Below are 22,962 nucleotides of genomic sequence, written 5' to 3' on the forward strand. Positions count from 1 at the left end.
TATATTTTACATGCTACTTGGACGCGTCGAATTACACTTGGCAGCATCAAATTACTCTTGGCCGCACGTTATTGAAAGCGTGATTACTATGCACAATTCTCTTGTAGTTTACATGCTTCTTGGCCGCTTTGAATTACAATTGGCCGCATTAAATTACTATTAGCTGCGTCTAATTACTCTTGGCCGCACATTATTGAAAGCGTGATTATTACACACAATTCTCTTGCATTTACATGCTTCTTGACCACTTCGAATTACACTTGGCTGCTTTGAATTACATTTTCTTTGAATTACACTTGGACGCATTAAATTACTCTTGGCCGCAAACATTTTTGTAAAAGTTCATGGGGTCAAAGTGACAAACAGGCATAGTTTTACGGGGTGTCGAATAAATTAGGCCTTTCCTCTTCCCCCCATATTCACCCTCACTGGTGTTCAGTCGGGTTTTGAGACTTGGCTCGAGGGTTTATTTGCGAGGTTTCATTCGCTTCGCTCCAAGATAATCGCCAATTTTCTTTCCCAAATGAGGTAAGCATTTCTCTTCTTCTTATTTGATGGTCTTCACAACGATATGCTTTTAGGGAGAAACTTCTTGATTAGAAAGTAGCTAACTTGGGCGATTAAGAATCCAGCATCAAAAAACTGTTTAACGCTAACCTTCAGGTGCAAATCAAAGTTTAATGCCATTATATAGAGAAGCTATTGGCCTGAATCTTTATCTAGAATCTTGCTAAGTACAGAAAAAATGAAGTTTTTATCAACTTAGCTTCAGATTGGGCCATTAATAATATGGTCTTTGGTCCAAGGAGTTAATTGTTGCTTTAGGAGTTTGTTTCTTGTTTTCTGCCCTCCAGTTGTGGAGTTTGTTTGGTAGCCTTGTTGCTTGTTGTCTTTGCTTTGTCTGGGGTATGCCCCTTAGCTCCTGTACGTTCAGGTTCGTTTAATCTTTAACTTACCCAAAAAAAACTTAGCTTCATCTCTGTATTGGGTGCCACAAAAATCATAGGAAAAAATCTAGGTATGTGTTTCATGTACCCAGTAAGTATTTAGAAGTAACATGCAAAGAACCGGGTTGCGGGTACGTATACGGCGGGGTTTAGAAGTACCCGTGCTTCATGGGTTGTCACACTTGAAAATTGAAATCAGTACAGTTTTTATTTTTGCCACACATGATTTGGTATTTCTGATAACAGTTACCCATTGTACGGCTTGAAGTTTATAATTTTCAACTTGGGAATCTATGACTATCCAGTGTTATTAATTTGTGGAGCAGTTAAGAATGCAACCGCTATATTCATTTTGCGACGATGCAATATGTAACGCTTGTGATATGTATTAGTATATGTTAGCGTGTATCAGGATAGATATACAGGGATGCACCGAGAGGGATGGCAGGGGCAACCTCCTGGCCAAAACTTTTCAATACCTCTAAGGATGGCAGTATACTTTATAATTTTTCATTCACCGCCCAATTTTTGTAGGAAATGTATCCATATAGACATCACTCCCCAAGGTTAGAATCATGTATCCGTGTATTTGTGTATGGTAGTCATGTTTCTCTTGGTTTTATTTTAGTTTTGTCGAATAAGCAGAATAAGATACCAATCTTTAGTTTCAAGACAGCTATCGAAGTTTCCTATTAAAAAGATCATGTAGAGGTGCTAGGCTAATGTTATTACCAGATTAGTGAATAGAATAGAATTATGCAGAATAGCTGTCTCTGATTTGATTTCTGCAATCTGCACTCTGCAGTCGCCATCCGGAAGTTCTTTGGGCTCAGCGCTCTGACAAAGTTTACCTGACCATTGCTCTTCCTGATGCGAAAGATATTTCTGTGAAATGTGAGCCTAAGGGGTTATTTAGTTTCTCCGCGAAGGGTGTCCAAGGGGAATCATTTGACTTCAGTCTGGAACTTTATGGAAATATAGCAGCAGAGGTGAGCTCCTAAATAGCCAAACATTCTTTGTTTACCTTCAAATTGGTATGCGTTTTTGTGCTTGTGCTTATGTTCATATGTAAATTAAAGAACAAATGGATGTTTTTTATGGTAAGTAAACATTTTATTGCACCAAAAACCGCAGGAAGCTACAAAACCTCATAGGGGCATACCCCTGGCAAATCTATACATCAGTTTCAAAACGAAAAAACACAGACTCTTATCTACACGTATTGATCCCAAAATTTTGAGAATCTAGAAGCCAGTCATCACACAAACCCCTATTCTGGGCAGTAAACTTCACTGTAGTCCAAGAACTTAACCTGGCTCAAATGGCATAAAAAATAGCACGGACAACCTCAGGGACACCTCTGGATCTACCTTGAAAGATCCCGGAATTCCGTTCACCCCAAAGAAAATAAACTGAAGCAGCCAAAGACAGCTTATAAATGTAATTCCGGAAACCCTTACCCGCACGATTCTGTCCAGCCCATTCAAGCTCTTGAGATAGAGGCACAACAGCCTTATAAATGCCATTATGCATCAGAATTTGCCCCCAAATAGCAGCAGAGAAGTCACACTCAAAAAATAAATGATTATGAGACTCCATACCATTCAAACACAGCACACATTGGGAACTCGCAGCTACACCCCAACTGACCAATCTATCTCTAGTGGACAGCCTGCCCAGGATAGCAAGCCACTCAATAAAGCTCCACCATGGCACACCTTGACTGAACCATACCAAGGGATGCCAAGGTTGGATAGGAGACCGATGTCTACATACCTCCCAAGCAGATTTTACAGAGAAAGAACCGTCAGCAGTTAAGGTCCAGGCAACCTTATCACACTCAGAGACGGAAGGCAAAAAGGTATCAGGAGTATTCTGTATGATGTTCAACACAGCTCTGTTCCTTTGCCTTGGCCAGTTCCATCCACCTTGACCAACAATAGAGGACACCTTAGCACATAAGGCAAGACCTCTATTTGTCACCACAGCCTCCCCAAACCTCTGATATAAGGCACCTAAGGGGTGCCAATTACCTGTCCAAAGGAAGGTATCCTCACCATTGCCAATGATGTGTTTAATCCAGCCTTGACAGGTAGATCGCAGCTTCAGCAGTTTCCTCATAACCCAGGAAGCCTCACTAGGACACTGAATACTCCATAAACTCTGTCCTTTGAGAATATATACATGAACCCATTTAACCCACAGTTTATCCGCTTTTTTGCTGAGGGCCCACAAGTGCTTCATATTTACAGCTCTATTCCATTCCTTCAACGATCTAAAGCCAAGCCCCCCTTTATTTTTTGGAATACAGAGATTTACCCAGCTTACCTTAGCTCCAGAGTGTTTCAGATCGGTACTTGACCAAAGGAAGGCACTCAAAACACCTTCTATTTCTTTAAGAATGCACAGTGGTAGAGTAAGAATTGAGCTCCAATAAGATTGAATGCTAAAGAGAACTGATTGGATGAGCTGAGCCCTTCCACCATATGATAAAAACTTCTGAGTCCAACAACGAATTCTAGCCAAGATCTTATCCTTAAGCACAGAACAATCAGTGGAAGTGAGTCTAGTACTGATCAGAGGCACTCCTAGATACTTGACAGGGAGCTTGCCTTCCGAAATACCCATCAGAGCAGCAAGAGACAACTTCACAGGGCCCGACACACCAGCAAAATACATAGAGCTCTTGAGAAGGTTAGGCTGCATACCTGAGAAACCATGGAACTCCTTTAAAGTTTTCAAAATAATCTGCAAGGATCCTTCCTGAGCTCCACTAAGGATAAAAAGATCATCCGCAAAAATAACATGAGAGATTTCCAACGCCTGACATTTAGGATGAAACTTGAATTCCCCATGAGCAATATTATAGATCAAGAGAGAGGAAAAAGCTTCCATAACCAGTAAAAATAAGTAAGGAGAAATGGGGTCTTCCTGCCTAAGACCTCGAGCACCAGGAAAGTAACCAACCAAACGACCATTTATCATAACAGAAAACATGGGGGTGGTAATACAAGCTCTGACCCAACCAATAAAGGTTTCAGGGAACTCCATAGCAGCCATGGTATCTAGAAGAAAGTCCCAATCAACCGAATCATACGCTTTCATGAGATCAACCTTAATAGCACATCGTGGTGGGCCTTCATCCCTGTGATAGTTTCTTATCAACTCATGCATTAGCAACACATTGTCAACAATACTCCTGCCTTTAACAAAGCCGATTGAGCAGAGCTAACATGTTCTAAAGTACCTTGCATCCGATTAGCTAAAATTTTAGTAATCACTTTATATATCACATTGCAACATGCAATAGGCCTGTAGTCTTTAACAAAAGAGGGATTAGCGATCGTAGGAACCAAGGTTAGAGCAGTAGAGTTCCATTCTCTGAGTAAGAAACCTTTATCAAAGAACGACAAAACAGCATCCACTAGATCTTGGCCCACAATCTCTCAGTTCTGTTGAAAGAAGCTAGAGCTATAACCATCAGGGCCAGGGGCCTTGTCTCCCTTAATGGATCGAAGGGCCCCTTTAATCTCTTCAACAGAAACTTGTTTGATTAATTCCAAATGCAAAGGGCCAGGTACCTTCTTCTTTATCACTTGCTGAAGGCAAGCTTTAGCATCTTGTTTTTGCATAAATCTAGTGCCCAATAATCCCTTATAGAATTGCAAGATCTCTTCCTGAATATCTTCTGGCTTCTCCAGCCTCACACCATCAGCATTGACCAAGCTCAAGATCTTGTTCGTCATACTGTTGCTACTGACTTTATACAACAACAACAACAACAACAACATAACATAACCCATCTAGTCTCCAATCATTGGGGGTATGGGCGGGGATGATTGGAGACAGACCTAACCTTTGGCAATATATGCACAAAGTGGCTGCTCTCATAATATCACTGAAACAGTGGCCCCCCTAAACCTCCAAGAACCGAGGAGCTACATGGACGTTTTGTTGTAGAAACATGCAAATCAAAGCCAAATGACATCAGAGAAGGCAGGCCTAGAGACCCAAATCAATTTATGTGCACATTACCATGCTTCCTTCATTGATAGTCCAGAGCATCGGTATGCACATATTTGCTACTGACTTTATGATGAAAAAATTTCGTGTTTTGGTCCCCAAGGCTTAACCAATTAACCCTTGATTTCTGCTTTTTAAAAGACTCCTCAGCAGCACTCAACTCCATGAACACCCTAACAGCCTCTTTCTCTTGATTCCTAAGATTCTCATCCCCAATATGTTGTGTGCATAGAACTTGGAGGGACTCCATATGCTGTCTAGCCTCCACCACTCTTCCAGCACCACTCTTCCAGAAATGTTTGAAAAACAGTTGGCATTTAGATCCCGGAGAATAGGCTTCAACCTTTTAAGTTTCAAAGACAATTTCAACATAGCAGATCCAGAAACAGGTTTGATCCACGAGTCAGACACCAAATCCTTATAACTGTGATGCTTCATCCAAAATTAAAAAATCGAAAAGGTTTCTTGCAACTCTCCTTTACAAACTGTCACTATAAGGAAGAAGTGGTCAGAAATACCTGGAGAATGAGCTAAAGCCTCGGAGTTAGGGAAAGCATCCATCCAAGTAGCATTAACCACAACTCTATCAATTCTACTCATATTAGCCCCTCCACCACCTTGTCTGTTCGTCCAAGTAAACCAAGCCCCTCTAGTAAGCAAATCCTCCATATTGATGTCAAACAAGCATTGACTAAAGTCAGAGGCAGCAGAAGCATCAAAAGATCCCATTCTCTCAGAGCTCCTAGCAACAACATTAAAATCCCCCAACTGGATCCAAGGTGAATCCCCAAACGAAGAGTGCAACAACCTCATTGAAGACCAAAGAGACCTTCAATCAATCACAGAGTTGGCACCATAGACAACAGAAGCATAGAACACCTTATGCGAAGTAAGACACCACACTTGAACACTAAGAATTTGAGCAGAACTGTACACCAAGGACACATCCAACATGCTGGGATCCCACCGACAACAATTCTTGCAATGCCTTGAGCCCCTGAATTATCAACCATCAACCAAGAATTAGGAAAACATCTTGCCCTTACCCCATCAAGATTCTCCTTCCTAACGTTAGCTTCCAACACCCCACAAATACTCAGCCTTTGAGAACAAATGAGAGACCTAACTTCTTTTTGTTTTAGAGGATTATTCAGCCCCCTAATATTCCAACATCCAATCTTGAATTTTAACGCTTAGTTTTGTTTCTCTGCCTCTTGGAAGAGGGACCTTTCCCACCACCCTTTTCAGCTCCCTTTTTAGCATCAGTAAGGGAGGTGGAAACCTGCGTTGATTTAACCATCACAGAAGCAACAGCAGCACCTATACTATCACCATTGACAGGAGGCTCATCAAACAAGTCCTTGGGCAATTCCTCAGGCAAAATCTTCACAAGCTCAAACCTTCTTTCCGAAACCTGCACAATAATGTCTTCATCAGAGGCATCATTCAGAATCTCAAATCGATTTGGCACACCAGCCCCAGACTTAGGAGAGATGTGTGAAGCATCAGAGGAGACCTTCCGAGGGGTAAGACCAACCACCTCTGCTGGAGGAGCTATTAGTTCAGCATCACAAACTTGCTGTCCCACCTCTGCATGTACAATGTGCCCATTTGGCCCAGAAAAAGCCCCATCCGGGTCACTAGTTGATGCAGGAGCATTTGGACAAGTACCCAGAGAGCCAAGAGCCCCATTCTCAGCCCCAATCTCTTTGCGTAGAGTGCCCACCACCTGCCAACATTGGTTATTAGACACCACAGCTTTCCTATTGGGCCTTCTAGTATCCCCAGTCCCCATCTTATTATCCGCCACCCTCCTTGGACAAGTAGCAGACCCATGCCCAAACACCTTGCAATCAGTACAAGCTTGAGGCCTTCAGGGATGCTAAATTTTTATCACTACCACATCCCCATTAGCATACCTCAAATCAAACGAATCAGGAAGGGTGGAGAAACAGTCCACCTCCACAAAAACTTTTGCAAAGCTCAGACGCTTCCCAGCTTCAGTCAACTTGTCAGCATATGAAGGACAACCCACAGAGCTAGCAATATAACTAAGACCAGGCCCAGTCCAAAATTCCAATGGTACATTCTAAAAATGAACCCAAATAGGGATCTGAGACATTTGTTCCTTTTCTAGCTGAGATGGGGATGCCACATCTTCAAAATCAGAAGTTTCCCTCTAAAATGCCTAGGCCCCAACTCCAAAATTTGCCTAAACTGATCCCCTTCAAACATAAAAAAGAAGAACCCTGTTCGTTAGAGAACACTTCACGAATTCCGTACTTAGCCCATATAGTCATTGCAATTTTCCTCACAGCTATGAAACCCAACTTCTTGTCCAGGAAGTGCCCAACAATACAGTTTTCCCACTTAGAGTGCCCCAGTTGTTCAATTTGTTCAGAAGGGGAAACAACAATCCTATATTTTCAATAGTAGGAGGAAAGAATTCAAGCTTCATTCTACCTGTATTAGGAACTCCAGACTCAGTAGGATTACTAATCCTAACATTCTTCCAAGAAGAGGCAGCCCCAGTGCCCACAGATTGATTAGGACTGGCCAAGAGTTGTTTCAAACGATTGTTCTTGGAACTCAATTCCTTAAGCTGTCGCATCATAGGGGAATCAGTTTCACTTGGACTCAAGTGATCAAGGGTCTCCACAGTCACCTGTTCCAACAGATCAACGATACCAGTAGGTGCTACCAGACCTAACGATGAAGCCCTAGGTTGGGCCAGAGCTGAAACCCTAGCAGGAACCAAAGGCGAAGCCAAAGGTTTAGGAGAAATCTTCATCCCCCAACTAAGAGGTGGGAACTCTGGATGCAAGGCACTCGCAGTCAAACCATTCAAATTAACAACCAAATTGCTCTCAGACGAGGAACGGACAGCCATTCCACAGATACCAGAACACCAAACCCAGAAGCCAAAACGCTAGACAAGAAAGGAAAACAGACAGGCGAGGAGAAAGAGGAAGAGAAATACCCGCAGAGAAGATCACAGTGAAGATCGCAGAGAAGTCAGGTGCGACAAGGCGCCCCAAATCGCCCAACTTGCCTAGAGAGAGAGACTCTCATTTTTTGGCTTGGGACTTGGGGGTTTTTAACAAATGGATGTATTATGATACAATTGAGGTGTTCTTCCAATTGCTAATCTTCCTATGATCATATTCTTGTGAACTGTGCTACATACATGGACTTCTGTAATGAGTAGAGAAGCGTACAGTTAGATTGGTTATGGCTGGGATCAGTTCGTAAAACCGCATCTTTTAAAAAAAATTCTAGAAGTGCAATATGTATGTTGAACAATCAGAGAAAGAAATGCAGAAACTTGTAAGTGGCCCTTTTAGACTTACTATTTAACCTAAAAAATAGAGTATGATACCCAAAGGTAGGTAGAAACCAGGGTTTAATGTCAGTATGCTAGAGAGCCTACAAACTAACACCTAATTCTTAAAGCATACTGAACATTGAAAAAGTCATATAAAGCTAACTTCATCTCTGTAACATACTATTTCGGTACCCGTATACTTTAAAGCCAGAATGTAGTTAGGCCCTACCTTGCCCTAGAGGTACAATGTAGGTACCCAAGCCTACCCTAGCTGTAGGTGAGATAAATTTCTTCCAAAAATAGTATGGGTACGCGTTTCGTATTCCAGGTACGCATGCTTATATAGCTTGCAAAAGTACCAATTTCCAAATATACCTTGTAGGGGGTGCCAAATTTTCTTGAAGTTACCATGCTTCACAGTTACTTTTCAATGTTTTCATACTTGACCGCTCATGCCATTAGTTAGTCTGGGTTTTATTTTGGTTTAAGCTTAATAAAAGAACGAGACTTCTCATTGCACAATGCTGAATTACTATATCCCATGTTCCAGGGCTGCAAATCTAAAGCTGGGTTAAGGAACATACTTTGCTCAATCCAGAAGGAGCAGAAGGGTTGGTGGAAAAGACTATTGAAGACAGAAGAAAAGCCTGCACCCTATATCAAGGTTGATTGGAACAAATGGTGTGATGAGGATGATGAAGAGTCTACTGGTTGTAAGTTTATCTAGCGTCTTATGACTCTTATTTGTGTTCAAAGGATGAGCCTTTCTCTCATTGATGTTTGGAACTGAACCATGTTCTTAGAGCTTGCGTTGTAGCCATATCATTTTGTGATTTGCATTGGAGCTCACTGTATTGAGTTCGTTGGATCTCATATCGTGTCGGTACAGAAGTTGCACCCTTTTTGGCGCCTTTTTAAGTAAAGTAGAATAATTCTGTGGAAACGGTACGGATTTTTTATCTTGATTTATGCAACATGTCTGTGCATCGGAACCCAACTCAACTCACCAAGCATTTTCTCCTAGTTACTTGGTTTGCTAGATGATTCTGTCATTTACTTAAGATAATGCAGTGTTCTTATATCTCCACCACGTTGTTAACATGTATCACAAAGAGATCAATTTCCCCAATTTGAAAGGTCTACCAGAAAGTACATTGGTGGTTGTACCATCTGGAGTTCCATCATAATTGCCTTACTATTGTGTTGAGGTTAATTCTCCTTTGTGTATGCTGGTTATTAAATTGGGTGGCTTCTGTCGGATTCCAAAATTTTGGATTGTGGGCGGTCAAAAACATCTTTCTTATGCCTGTTTCTTAGTGTTTTGGTCATAAATTTATGTGTTAATGTCACGATCCTGTAGTAAATCTGTTTCTTGTCTCTGATATATGTCTTAGTTTAATATATGGGATAAATAATCCTTGAATGTCCAGCATTAAGATAGAATTCATTCAGAATTTACTTGCTTTGGGTAGAATTGAATCCCACACTAAACGGCCTCCCTATGCCTTTAGGAAATTTGTGGAATAGCTGTAGCTGATAGTAATAATTCCTGCTCTCTGCTGTTCAGTTTTGGTATTCTACAGGTGATGAAAATTATGATGTTCTATGGCAAGCTGTTGCGACTCGCCTTTCTGCAAAATATGTTTTATGAATGAATAAGACAATATTCCTAGTACTGTATGTTGGAGACCACAAACAAAAAGTAGTAGCAATCCTTTTGTATGATATGATTGGTGATACCACTACATTTTCTGCTTCAAAGCCTTGCTTTGTTTGGTTTGTGATTTGAGTAGTATTTTTGGATAATGAGTGGAGAGAGAAATGAGAGTAATAATTAGAGAGAGGTAAAAAGTGGAGAGAGTGAGAAATGAGAGTAATAATTGAAAAGTTAGAGCAAGAAATGAGAGTAATAATTGTGTTGAGAAATATTTTTTGAGTAGATTAGTGAAGTGAACAAGGCATTGAAAATGAAGTCACTTTGTCTTTCTTTTTTTCTTTTTTTTTTTGGTCAAAGCAGTCATGTTGTATTTGAGTACCAGATGGGCTAGATTAGTATATCCGTGAATTAATTCCAGATCATGATAACTCCGTAACTTGTTACCTGAATATTGTTAATTTAGTGTTTTGACATGAAGATTTGTGTTTCATGCAGCTGATCTAGCCTCTGATGACGACGTTCCGGTAATTTTATCCCCTTTTTTTTTTAATATCTACATCATGGGGTAACTACAACTTGTCATTCACTGATTTGTTTTGGCATTTGCTCGATTTGCAGCACACTGGTGAAGATGATGGCAGTAGTGATGAGGAAGGAATGCTCTGTGAGTTTCATAATCGGTTCTTTTCATTAAAATTGTCATATCCAATTGGCTTCTGGATAGACATGTCCTGTTTTCACATCATTCACACCAACAAGCACACATGGTATTGCAGTGTTCTGCCAAAGGTTTCTTCTTTGCCAATCAACACCATCTAAAAATCCAGAGAGTTGTCCTTTGCTGTAAAAAAATCTTCCTTTTTTTAGTTATGATTTTTTGTGTGAATCATTGAATTTATTTTCATTTGTTACAAATGTTTTCTTGGAGCGCCATTGAATGGGTTAATAAATTGTGTTACTAACATACTCGGATGTAATGATTTTTCAAAAGTGGTGATGAAACGTGTAACTTGTACAAATATTTCCTTTCCATTTTCCAAGTCAATTTGATCATGGCTTCTCTGTTTGATCAATGTAAACATACTTATGTCGAGGCCTAATTATCAGCAAACCCAAAAATGTAATTTTCTTAGTGTCGTAGATCTGTAATGTCAGCCAATGGGCGCTAGCCCAGTTGGCATCTCCTGGTTCTCCCCTTGTGGGAGACTCGGGTTCGAGCCCCATCGTGGGCGTTTGTGGGTTCAGGGTTATGGACAGCTTCTGAATCTCCTGTGGACTAATTTATTAACTCTTCCCTAACCCCCGCTGACGTATAACGTATGGCAAAAAAAAAAGAAAAAAAATTCTCTGATGTCAAATTCATTTGTATGTTTTGCAGATCTTCCCGACTTGGAGAAGGCCAGAGGAAACTAGCATAGAATCGGTTTCTAACCAGTAGCAGGAAATGTTGTTCCTTTGAAACCAATTCACTTAGCTAGGTAAGTGTAGTACTCCTAGTACTGTAAATACGTTGTATGAAATCGGACCTAATTCCTACTCAAAATATTGTAGAGGCTTACTTTGAATGTCCAGAGGCTCGGGCTTCCTTCTTTTCTGCTTTACAGCAATCTCTGATTTGATGTATCCGAATGTGGGCTCGGGTATTGTTTTGAGTCGGCTCTTTTACAAAACCCCCCAAACTTCGATGCTTAGAATCAATCAAGTATCAACTGTTCTTTCTGCCGTGAAGTTTTCACATTGAGAGTATAATTCACATTCTCACGACGTGCAATTTTCCTGGGGTATAATAAATAGCCGTCCCAAGCAGAGCCGGTTAGAGTCCACCACCTTAATCTTGTAGTACTCGTGTAACGGTCATAATTTTACTTGTTCAGCTATTGGTTCGTCTAACCGGCTCTGCTCCGGATACCTGCAACAGTCCACGAACATGCTACAATCTAACACTAATCTAAGGCGTAGTTCCAAGTTTTCTGTTGATGATCGGACAGAACAACATAGAAACTGCCGTAAGGGTGACGAGTGACAACAATATTTATATGTAATTTCTCTCTCCTCCTTCCAATGGTTACTTGTCATTTCTCTCACAGCCTCTATGGATGATAAGAAAGAATGAGATAAGAAATTGGAGTTATTTCTCATCAAATTTCACCATTTTTAGTGAGAATGGGGTTCGGCCAATCAAAAAAAAAATTTCTTTTTTGTACTTTACTTCCCATTTTTCACCAAAATGTTCAATCCAAAATGAGTAATTTCACAAGAAATCATAACACTTTCCTTTCTTTTTCCTCTTGAAACCCTTCCATCCAAAGGAGCTGTCACTCTCTCCATGTGTAATGATTGTCTCATGTGACGATTTCTCATGTGATTCTTCATGTGACGTAACATGAGATTTACCACTGCCCTCTGTGTTTTTATCGTCCATGCAGAAAATCCTCTGTGTCTTTATCGTCCATGCATAAAATCAATCTAATCAGACATGGTATTCAGACCAAGTCTCTTGCAAATGTCCAATCAACTTGAATTCCTGCATGGACGATACATATATCAAATCTTACCTACTGAACGATTTGAATCCTTAAATGGGATCTTGATGAGTCTTATTTTACGTCACATGAGAGATCTTCACATGAAAGGATCCCGATTCCTCCCTCTACTGCCACGATTGAGAAATCAATGATCACCACCTCTCGATCTTCAATCCATTACCACTCCTCATTATCTATTATCTATTAGGAAGGAGCAATATTCAAAAGGCCGGTCCTCAGATTTTCGAAGCCCTAGGACCGTGAACATTTTTTTCAAAATATAAAAACTCACTTCAATCGTTATGCAATTCAGGAGGAATGACAATTTTGGTAAATTTTGTTGCTTTCAAAGATTAATGAAATTTTTTTGCCGTTAGAAAAAAAAAGGGGTAAATTTTGTTGCTACTTACCCACTGGGAGTTGAAAAAGGGAGAGTCATCATCTATGGGTCGCCGACCCGCGTCTGCGTGGAAGCTCTACAACTCCGACTCAGAGGTGATGGTGGAGAGAACAAGAGGAACATCTGAAGAGTAAGGAGAGAACTGGAGATTGCCATGATTGTTAAAGAGAGCGTGATTTCAGGGAAGAAAAATTCAAAAGACGAAATAGGAGTAGAGTGGGATAATGTGTACGCAGAGGAGCAAATAGGTCAAACGAAGTAATGAGTCTTTTTTTTTTGTTAATCAAAAAGACAACCGAATTGAACCGCGAAAACTGCACCATTTGACCTTGAGTTGGTAATTTTCGATCAAAGCAGTAAGAATTTATTTGGGTAATTCTGAAAAATATTTTGCCAGAGAGAGAGAGAGAGGGAGAGAGGCAGAGGACCAAGAGACTGGGAGTAGTTCAGCATATAATCTCTTACAGAGACCAAAGGGAAGGGAAAATGACGGTCAATAAAGTGTTTTGATAATTAATATCCACCAAAGACATGTTGATAATTAAAAACATGCATTTATACCAAAATAATGACACTACACTACGTATAATCGTCACAACAGTACCACGACGAAAATTGTTCGTATCTAACAACATATAACATCATAACTATGTTTGCACTACGTATAGTTCTGTAACCGAATACTCCTAACCAAACTAAGCATTGTATCCCAATTTGCAAAAAAACCATTCCAAATCGGCCCTGAAATTATGTAGGGCTATCGGGTTGGGGGCAACTTCCCTTGTCCACAATTTCCACAGAAACTACAGGAATAGAGTCCCACCATTCCTTTATCCGTCGATTCCCTTTTTCGCTTGGGACGTGCTTCTCGATGTGCTTCCCCACTTTTGATGTCATTGTGAAGCAATACAATATAAGTGCCATAAGGATGTATTTGAATGGAACCACTGCTAATATGACTGCCAATCCAGTCGAAACCATTATTACTGTATCCGTATGCTGCAACCAAGAAACAAAAAATGCCGACGTAAAATTTTATTTTTTGACATTGAAAGCCAAATCTACTGAGATAAGAGAAACAACAATTGCAGAATAATTGAGATAAAATCAAGAGAATAAGATAAGTGAATTACTTTTTCCTTGAATGGTTAACAGACTGACAAAGGTAACAGGTATTGTAACTACCAGGTATACAGACAAGCCCAAAATATCAACTTCTGTTGCTTAGTACTATTTCCGAGCAGTTCGTGAAACTCGTACCTCTAACATTCTCAAGTAATGCAACTCTTAAATAAAATCAGATAATGTCCATTCCACTTCACTGCTCCAATGGACTGAAACTTTCAATTTGGTATTGTTTCAGTTTTTTTCTTGTTTCATGTTTTCGGAAATGGGAACCATGTAAAGTTCGAACACTTATTGCTTTCGTTCTTTTGTAAAAAAAATTCACCAACCCGTTTTCCATTTTTCGCGTTTTTGTAGAAAAGATTTTGAAAAGAATGTTTGGGAAGAATTCGTCATAGAAGTTTTTTTGTCTTCACAAATACGAAAGCAGAAAAGGAAAAACGATACCCGACAAGAAGTTGTGGATAACCCCTATTTTGTTTTCCTCACAGCATTTTCAAACAGGATTTCTGTATTTTTTTCTGTAACGACTTAACAAAGGAAAAAACCAGCAAGTATAACCATTACCTTGGGGGCCTTTCCGAGCAATATTGAATAGATTTTCAATATCGAAATATTTGCTAACTGGACCATTTCACGTGTAGTCCTCAATCCATGTTGTGCTGATACTATGTTTTCCATTGTTGTCTGGTCAGAGGAGTTGCAGATAACTATCTTGTCACTCTTGTTTCCGGTTCCTTGTTTTCTTGCCTGAATCAACTTTGCCACCACCCAAAGCAAGAAAACAGCTAGTGCCTTTCCGACCCACTCACTACAGCAATACACACACACACACACACACACACATGATGTTAGATAATGTAAAATCCGATCACAGTATACGTCAATGATATCGAAGAAATTATTAATAAATATTGTTAACCCACCCTCCCTTATTGTTAGTCTTCTACTCCACTGTACGATGTTGAAAAATATTAGTTGTCTTTGAATACTCAAACAAAAAGAGATGAGATTTCCAAAACTAGCCTTCACATCTTAAAAAAGTTGTAAGAGTGAGGATTCGGGGGACAATGTGGAAATCAAATACAGTTTTCGAGGGGACATACATTTACCTTTGATAAGATGGAAGTCCCAAAAAAGACTAACAGAAAGGGACGGAAAGTACTAAAAGTGGATTACAAAAACAGCCAGCTACTTGATAAAGGCTCGTTTGAGACGGAGTCATTATGTAGAGAAGAATGCATTTTGAGGCACACTATACCTTCCTGACCTTGGCATGATAATATTGTACTGTTTAAAATGAATCAACTCGAATTTGGCTCCAATCTCGTTTAGGATAGGATCTAACAACTTGAACACAGTTTGAAACTCATTTTATTTCCACGCTGATATTGAACAACCCGCTACCTGGCTCATTTTACAGCTTCTGTCCCAGAGGCAGAGGTACATATTCTTGAGCTAAATATAAGGATAGGTACCGGAAATGACTCACTTGTAAACGACGAGGAGAGATGTGCCCATCACGACGACGGTGGTTGCTGGTCTTTGCCATGTTAGGATTTCTTGAAACCAAGGTACAACATTTTTAAGCGGCTTCAACAGCTCCTATGCAACCAAATCAAGTCCACAAAGGATGAGGACATTAAAGCTTAACAGATTCAAGAAAGTACTTCATACAAAAGCAGAGGAACCTAGAACCCAAAAATAATATATATTGCCAACTGCATTCCCATTTCTTCCACAGGTAGCATGATTAAGATCATTAACATCTATCCAAACTGATCAAACATGGCACATCATGATCACAACAAGGCTATTGCCATCATCTTGCAAAGGGGAACTGTGTAATTAAGTTGGTTCCTTCACCTTATTGTGGAAGCAATCAACTATGATTCCGATGTAATTATGACAGGAATATGAGACAAAACTAATAATTACCATGACAACAAGGATACTGTCACTTATTCCTTCCTCTTTTAGCCCCTCAGTAGTAGCTTTTGCGACTTCGATTTCTTTTGTTTCCTCTCTGACTTGATTGATGGCACTCTCCAACAACGATAGATCTTCAACTTGGCCGCTTACATTTATCCCTTCCCCCACACCACCTTCCACCTCAGTAATCGCGACAACAGGTTGAGAGACATTCATACACCTTAAAATTGAGCTAGCGCTACACGGCTGCCCGCTATCAAGCTTCTTCAAACTGTCAGCAAGCTGCTCCAATACATAGTCCCCCTTGGGCAACTCATCGTACAATGCGAATATCAAGAAACTTTTGGGATCAGGAGGAGATAGTGCAAGCATTTCTCTAGCCGCATGGAGCCTTATAACCCCTAAGATGGTCCTCGCATGCATCTCCCATGCTTGTGTAGGAGATTTGATGTCATATTTATACAAAAACTGGTGCAATAAAATAACCTCCTTTATGAGAGCAAGCCAATGATCGCGTCTAGTGGAGCTTGTTATCTCTGGGAATTCCAGTACAACAGGCTCTTGCCTGGAAAATTTCAAGCTAGTTAGTTTTTTCCCCCTCTACACTTTTTAGGTTACACAATCTTGAACTACCTTCAAGCTTTTCCAAATAATCAAATAGAGGACAATTTTGGCATTACCCATAATGTACAAATTTAAAGCATGCACCACCGTTGCCCCCATTGAACTAAGGGGAGGGGAAGACAAAAAAGTGCCCAGAAAATCTAACTGTCGGTTGGATTTAAATCTTGTGTAGTGGAGATCACATGCCTAAAGAATCTAAACCATATTGATTCATAGTGACAACATGTGTGATTTTTTGTGTATTATATGTATCAGTGGCCATAACTATAACTACCTGCAATAGTGATTGGAAAATAATACTCTTAGAGAATTCTTTACAAAATATTTTGTAGTAGAAATGATGTGGCAGTGACCCTCGCATACAAAAAAGATATCATGATGGGCTACTTCAGTCGGAGTGATAGGCCTACTACTAAAGCTCCGGCACATAATTATGTATACTTTCTCTTTATCTGGCATTAACCATGGTATATTAGGTCCAGAAAAGTCAAGTAACTTTATGAATAGGTGAGGAAAAACAGAAAGAATACTTACAAGTCTGCAGACTCATAGACTATGGCCTTGTCGAAGATGGGAGCACCAAATGGGCCTGTAGCCGCTGGCTTCACTCTCTGTTCCACGTTCTTTGAAAGGTCGAGTTTAATTGCATCTTCATATGATAATACTGCCTTGGCCTCAAAGTAGAGAGCATAATTGGTTAGAGTGAGCCTACCTACAAATTCCACCTTGGGAATGAGGATAGTCCAAATAACAACTTTTGGAGTAAAAACGAATCAGGAATCTACGTTCCCTTTGAAATAATCGCACACATAAGTCAATAATCAAAAGAAGACTGATGGACAAACCAGGCCAACTTGTTCCTCCAATATGACGGATTACCCTCTGTGTGCTTGCGGTTCCCTCAACATGCAGTATAAACTCATCGTCTGCCAATTCTACACCTTTTGGTTTTGCTTGATTTTGTAAATTTTTCATGCATCTGATGAAATATCCATGTAGAGGAAATTAATGGAAGGCAACGAATAATACCAAAACGTACGCATAGGCGATCTGAAATTCTGAATTACTCATCAAATCTGAATTAGATATCGGCATACATAAGATGCATTTGACATTAGGTAGTTAATTCCACAAAATTCATCATTTTTGGCCATCTGTCAAATTTTTTGCCATGTTAGCTAAATAGACTTATACCCACCTATTACCTTAAACCAATAAATTTGTATATTTACCTTTATTTTTCATGTGCAGAAGTCTCAAACTCAGTAATTTAAATGATGTTGTGACCCTTTCTTCAGGTAATAAGAAACAAGACATTGTAAACAGGGATATTTACTTGTTGATTTCTTTCAAGTACTTGTCATAAGCGGGGAAGTGCAGTCGGCCTGCTGTCGATGCAGTCAGAGTTTCAAAAGTAAATCTCCCATTAACCACATCACAATCTAATGGAACTAGTGTTCCCAACCACACGAACGCATCTTCTCCTACGCCTGGCCCATCATCAACCATGTTCTGAAAATACGACATATTAACTGTTGGCGCAAACAACAATGACAAGCTGTTACAAAAAAACTATAGTTGTTTCATTTTTGAAAATCAAGCCATCTATATTATCCATGTTCTATGCAATAATTATTCTGTACAACTCCTACTTCATTTGGTAAAATTTGGAACAAAGGTCAATTTCCAGAGAAGTATTATCTCTCCAAAGTAGGACTGGCCAGAAGATAATACAATGAACTGAACTTACTAGGAGTGGCATGAGGTCCGTGTAGAAAAGAGGGATGTCATCTTGTTCTGCAATTGCCTGTGTAGAGATCCTTTCCTCTTTTTCTTTCGCTATGCTCTCCTGCAAACCAAATGAGTAGGAATGGGCAAATAAGTTAGCTACATTTTCAAATTTAGAATAAACAAAGTCCAACTACTGATGGAAAAGCAAGTACATTTTTCACATTACAAATGGCATAACTTTTCCTAGCTATGAGAAAGGAGGTTAATGATTAGAACATATCCCAAAAGTCTAAAAACCGGATCTACAAAATAATCGAGCTACAAAATTCCTCGCCTTCTTCCTCTTCAAGATAGGTGCATCTATCCCTAATACTGAGTTTCTTGTACCAATAATTAATTCATGTAAATGTTCTGACATTGAGCATACGCACTCGGTAGTTGCATTAATAATTTAATACTTTGTTAAAACTTACAAAGATTTTTATATTCCATATGAAGTACATGTGTCAGACACTTAACACTTGGGTAAGGCCATGAGGCATATCTCCACCTGTTAAGCATAGTTAGCATTTCGAGTTCATATTCTATGACACCTTTTTTTTTTTGTGGAAGTGAAATCTATGGCACCTTGTAATCCCCATTGACCCTAGAGAACAGTATCAATAGTATGTCGTGCCCCCCGTCCTCGACACAAAAATTACATGAACCCCGACACTTAGACATGTCCGCCACTATAAGGTAAGTCTGATAGTAGCCTATTTAACATTTAGAAACAGCCAATAGGGCCGCTAAAATTACGTTCGTAGACTAGAAAACAAAACTTAAGTTGTTGAAAGGGAGCTAATAAAGCTATAATATAACATTGATTTTCCGAAGTACCCAAAAAAAAAAACTATATGACATTGGAAAGTTAAATATCCTCACGTGTAGATACCAATTATCTTGTACACAAGGGGATAATTTCGTAAACTTTCTCATGTTTTCTCCCAAGTGCTGTGGCTTGGCAGTGTTGGGAAAGGTAGATACATGACAATAGCTGATAAGAGACAGCTAGCTACCTATGTGGGTAATGGCATAAGCACACAGCATGTTGCTTCAAATAGTGCGATTTACTTGGAGGCTAATTCCAACATAATAGTGATATGGAACTATTACCACTGGCACTACCGTCTTTTTACTTGAGCTCGAAATTATAATCTTTTGGTGACCACATAGACGAGGCTCTGCTGATTTTATAACACGTAGACGAGGTTCTTTAGCCCAAATCGCAGCGTTCTTGATTTTAAATGCCAAAAACTATTGTTCTTATGCTCTCAATCTCCTCTTCCACTGTCTCACAGATTCACAACTCAAACTATGAACCTCTAAATATACCTGTTCCCCAAGTTAGCAAGTTGCAGTTCGCTGTAATTGTCATATAGCTATTCATCTACTTAAATGACTTAATCTGAACTCCGAAAAGCACATAATGCGTAAATGTTTTGCAGATGGGACTATGGACCTACCGTGTATGACTCTTCATCTTCAGAGTTAGGCATCTCCAAAGCGAGCATCATATCAAACGTGAACCGGCTGAACACCCCATTGTTAATAAGTACTTCTACGTTGCAACACATTCTACTAAGAGCCCTTGAGCAGCAGAACTCCACTAACTTCTTTGAATAGTCGCCCATTTCGGGATTCCATAACTTCTCAAATTCTTCCAGTAATGCATCAACTGACGTATCCAGCTGCCTGCAATAATTAGATTATCTCAAACAAAACTAGTTACTGCTGGGATAAAATTGTCAATTGGAATAACTGAGATTTATTATGTACAAGCTAAGCCAAAAATCTTTTTGAGGTTTGGTTTTCTACAAGTATCCCATCTTTCAGATACTAAAAGTTCCTAGATGCTATTCACGACCCTCGTGCCAAGGGTTTGCCAAAATCAACGACATTACCCACCCGCATACCAAATAGTGGCCCTCTTCATCCCCTAACTAGGAAGTACTTTAACAAAAGACCTTTGGCCCAACGGCAACAGGTGTGCACTTAGGTGCCAGGAGGAAGGAGGTTAGGAGTTCAACTTCTAAGACTCCTCTTAGAAGGTGTTAATCTAACTATTCTAACAAATGATTTTCGCCGAGAAAAAAGAAACTAGGAAGTACTTTACACACTGAAACGTTATGCAGAAGCGCATACAAAATGGTGTGACAATTGCATCCATTAGATTCTAAAGCATGCTGTTGAGTATTTTGGTTTGAAATAAAAAGACGTCAAAATAACACATCATTCCCTATGGAACATAGGTGTAAGTGTTCAAAAGTTCAGCTGTTTGGTTCCTGTTTTCAAAATCAATTTTACATATATCTCATCAGAAATCTGTTTTTGCAGAAAAAAGAGCTCGCATCATTTCATATCTCTCTCATTCACGGCTTCTCAAAGCCATTCTTTGAAATAAAACAGACATGATTGCATGCATAGCAACCTCGTTGCGGGTATGAAACACTGTTTTTGGAAATAAATACCATCATCATCTCTTATCTTGTTCAGTGGGGACTTCTGAAAAGCTATTTTTTTAAATACCATCATCGCTTTTTGTACCAAAATTACGCGTAACACACACACACAATAATAATAAAAAAAAAAATACAACATTCTGTGGTACACTACTACGGCTACCTAGCTTTCTCCTGGAAGACTGAAACAAACAGAGGGAAATTAAATCAGTAGTGTATTCATATGGGCATTTTCTAATAAGGAAAATCAAGGGCAGTATAGTAGTTGGTCATCCAAATTATTTTTTAAAGTAATTTGAGGCCATTAAGTATATATCCCCATAAAGTGTTACAATATCTTTATTCTATAGTATCTAAATAATAATGAGAAATGGGGATTGGGGAAACATATGGACCCTACATATTCTTCCAAGATTAGGTAGTCAACTGGAGTATTATTTTTGGGATTGGATATCGGTTCTTTAGCTCATATGAAATTATTAATAAATAGCATGGAGACTAAATTCTTCTCACTTAATTTGTCCCCTTCACTGTCATACTCTAATCAAGCACCATAATTATCCAATTATTTTCGTTTCCTCCCTCCTTAGTTCTGTGGATCCCACATGTCTCATATATTCCCACCCGCAATCTCAAATTTTCCGAGCCTCTGTGAAAAAAAATATATATAATTTAACCCAGCAGCCAAACAATAGTCTTGTTAACCACCGCCCACTTGGACAGGGGATGGTATGTATATTATGCCACATGAGTGAGAATTTCCATACACATATTCCGCTATCAATACACTAAATTTATCGGATATCGATACATCTTTCATGCATTATCGGGCAGTGGTTAGCACTTTCCATCAAACAATTCCTACACCCTGTAATTTATGCAGATAGACATACACAGAGATATATGTGCATACATATATACACATGTATATATAAGTGTAGGGAGAGAGAGAGAGAGAGAGAGAGAGAGAGAGAGAGAGAGAGAGAGAGAGATACTGGGCACATCTGTGGAGGAGGTCGGAGGCAATGGAGGAGAGATGCTTCTTCCTCTTCGTCATGGGTGCAATGCGGTAACGATTCAGAGAGTCGTCTTCTGTAATATATAGTATGTCGTTTGAAGAAGAGGCAGGAAAGCAGAAAGAGCGCCTCCTTGTACGAAGGGAAAGCCACCACGTGGAGGGCATGCAAGAATTGGTGCATTCCCACAAAACAATTTTACTTACGCACTGCCATAACGAAAATGGGTCTGGATTCTTGTCACAAAATCATGAGTCTCTGTGCTCACCCTTTTGTAGCCGCTCAAAACTTACTATGTTATAATGTTAATTCGGCTTTTTATAGTCCGGGCCGGTTTACGAGCACTTCAACTAATCCTGAGGTACCAATTTCACCGCCCGCTGGTTGGGGAAATTTACGTGATTTTGTGGTAATGTGTGTAAGTAGACTTAATTTTTGTCACTTGCCCGGCCCGAAAAAAGAAAATAGCTAGACTTTTTGTTTGCATTATGTCGGTATACATCAAATTTTAACAAAAATCATACTCCATTTGTCCCTAAATAAGTGTCCGGTGCGCAAAACTAGGCCTTCAAAAAGATACATTTGTTTCGTTAAAAAAATCAAATTTTTTTCACAAATAAATAGATAGCAATGAGTTCTATTAGATTGTGAAAAAAAATTAAAATTTTTAATAAAAAATATGCATGTTTTGTAAAACCTAGTTTTGCACGCCGAACACTTATTTAGGGACGGAGGGAGTAGTAATCGTAATGGCAACGTTTAAGTTTGTACCTAGTGGTAATTCAACCACTATGCAAAATTTATTATGCACATAAGATCAAAATACTTCTGCAAATTCTCATTATAATTTGAAAATCTTTAATTTGCATAACAGGAAATCTTGTCCGCCAAACATGCCCTCAATGTTTGATGTGTTTGAGTTATCAAACAATGAAAACACATTTTGCACTATTAAAATCCCCAAGAGGACTGTTAGCGTCGGTGCATGATGGGAATTAAGAGCGAGAGCGTGTGACATTTCAAAAGATTTTGTGACTATACATGGTCCAAAAATCATTACATACGCTGGCTTGTTTGTTTTACAATGAGATGAGATAATGGATAAATACTTGGTTAGGCTCGTTTTGTCATTTTATTGCATGAATGACTACAGCAA

General features: G+C 39.4%; 2 protein-coding genes and 1 non-coding gene across 7 annotated transcripts; 1 reads left to right on the forward strand and 2 right to left on the reverse strand.

Moving 5' to 3' along the window:
- Nucleotides 1–366: 366 nt before the first annotated feature.
- On the forward strand, nucleotides 367–11,542 carry LOC131318479 (co-chaperone protein p23-2). Of its 4 annotated transcripts, XR_009197703.1 has the most exons (7): nucleotides 367–528; nucleotides 1,753–1,936; nucleotides 8,846–9,008; nucleotides 10,448–10,476; nucleotides 10,571–10,616; nucleotides 11,331–11,430; nucleotides 11,504–11,542. XR_009197703.1 is itself a non-coding variant. In XM_058348293.1 (6 exons), the coding sequence occupies exons 1-6, from the start codon at nucleotides 524–526 to the stop codon at nucleotides 11,363–11,365; spliced, it is 462 nt and encodes a 153-aa protein (XP_058204276.1). In that variant the 5' UTR covers nucleotides 367–523; the 3' UTR covers nucleotides 11,366–11,542. The 4 variants fall into 4 exon arrangements, 3 of the variants coding, with proteins under 3 accessions (XP_058204276.1, XP_058204277.1, XP_058204275.1); XM_058348293.1 differs by having other exon boundaries at nucleotides 11,331–11,542; XM_058348294.1 differs by having other exon boundaries at nucleotides 8,846–9,005; nucleotides 11,331–11,542.
- Nucleotides 4,895–4,998, reverse strand: LOC131321482 (small nucleolar RNA snoR100). The gene has a single exon (XR_009198527.1). It is a non-coding gene; the product is annotated as a small nucleolar RNA snoR100 (small nucleolar RNA).
- A 1,876-nt stretch (nucleotides 11,543–13,418) lies between the features above and the next one.
- LOC131318475 (uncharacterized) lies at nucleotides 13,419–21,926 on the reverse strand. 2 transcript variants are annotated; one of them, XM_058348282.1, is made up of 10 exons: nucleotides 21,786–21,926; nucleotides 19,795–20,023; nucleotides 18,309–18,407; nucleotides 17,895–18,070; nucleotides 17,404–17,537; nucleotides 17,093–17,270; nucleotides 15,941–16,499; nucleotides 15,495–15,607; nucleotides 14,570–14,813; nucleotides 13,419–13,876 (listed from the first exon to the last, which is right to left on the reverse strand). In XM_058348282.1, the coding sequence occupies exons 1-10, from the start codon at nucleotides 21,845–21,847 to the stop codon at nucleotides 13,625–13,627; spliced, it is 2,046 nt and encodes a 681-aa protein (XP_058204265.1). In that variant the 5' UTR covers nucleotides 21,848–21,926; the 3' UTR covers nucleotides 13,419–13,624. The 2 variants fall into 2 exon arrangements, with proteins under 2 accessions (XP_058204265.1, XP_058204266.1); XM_058348283.1 differs by lacking the exon at nucleotides 18,309–18,407.
- Between the last annotated feature and the right edge of the window lie 1,036 nt (nucleotides 21,927–22,962).

The sequence above is a fragment of the Rhododendron vialii genome, chromosome 3a (assembly GCF_030253575.1).
Source record: "Rhododendron vialii isolate Sample 1 chromosome 3a, ASM3025357v1".
NCBI lineage: Eukaryota > Viridiplantae > Streptophyta > Magnoliopsida > Ericales > Ericaceae > Rhododendron > Rhododendron vialii.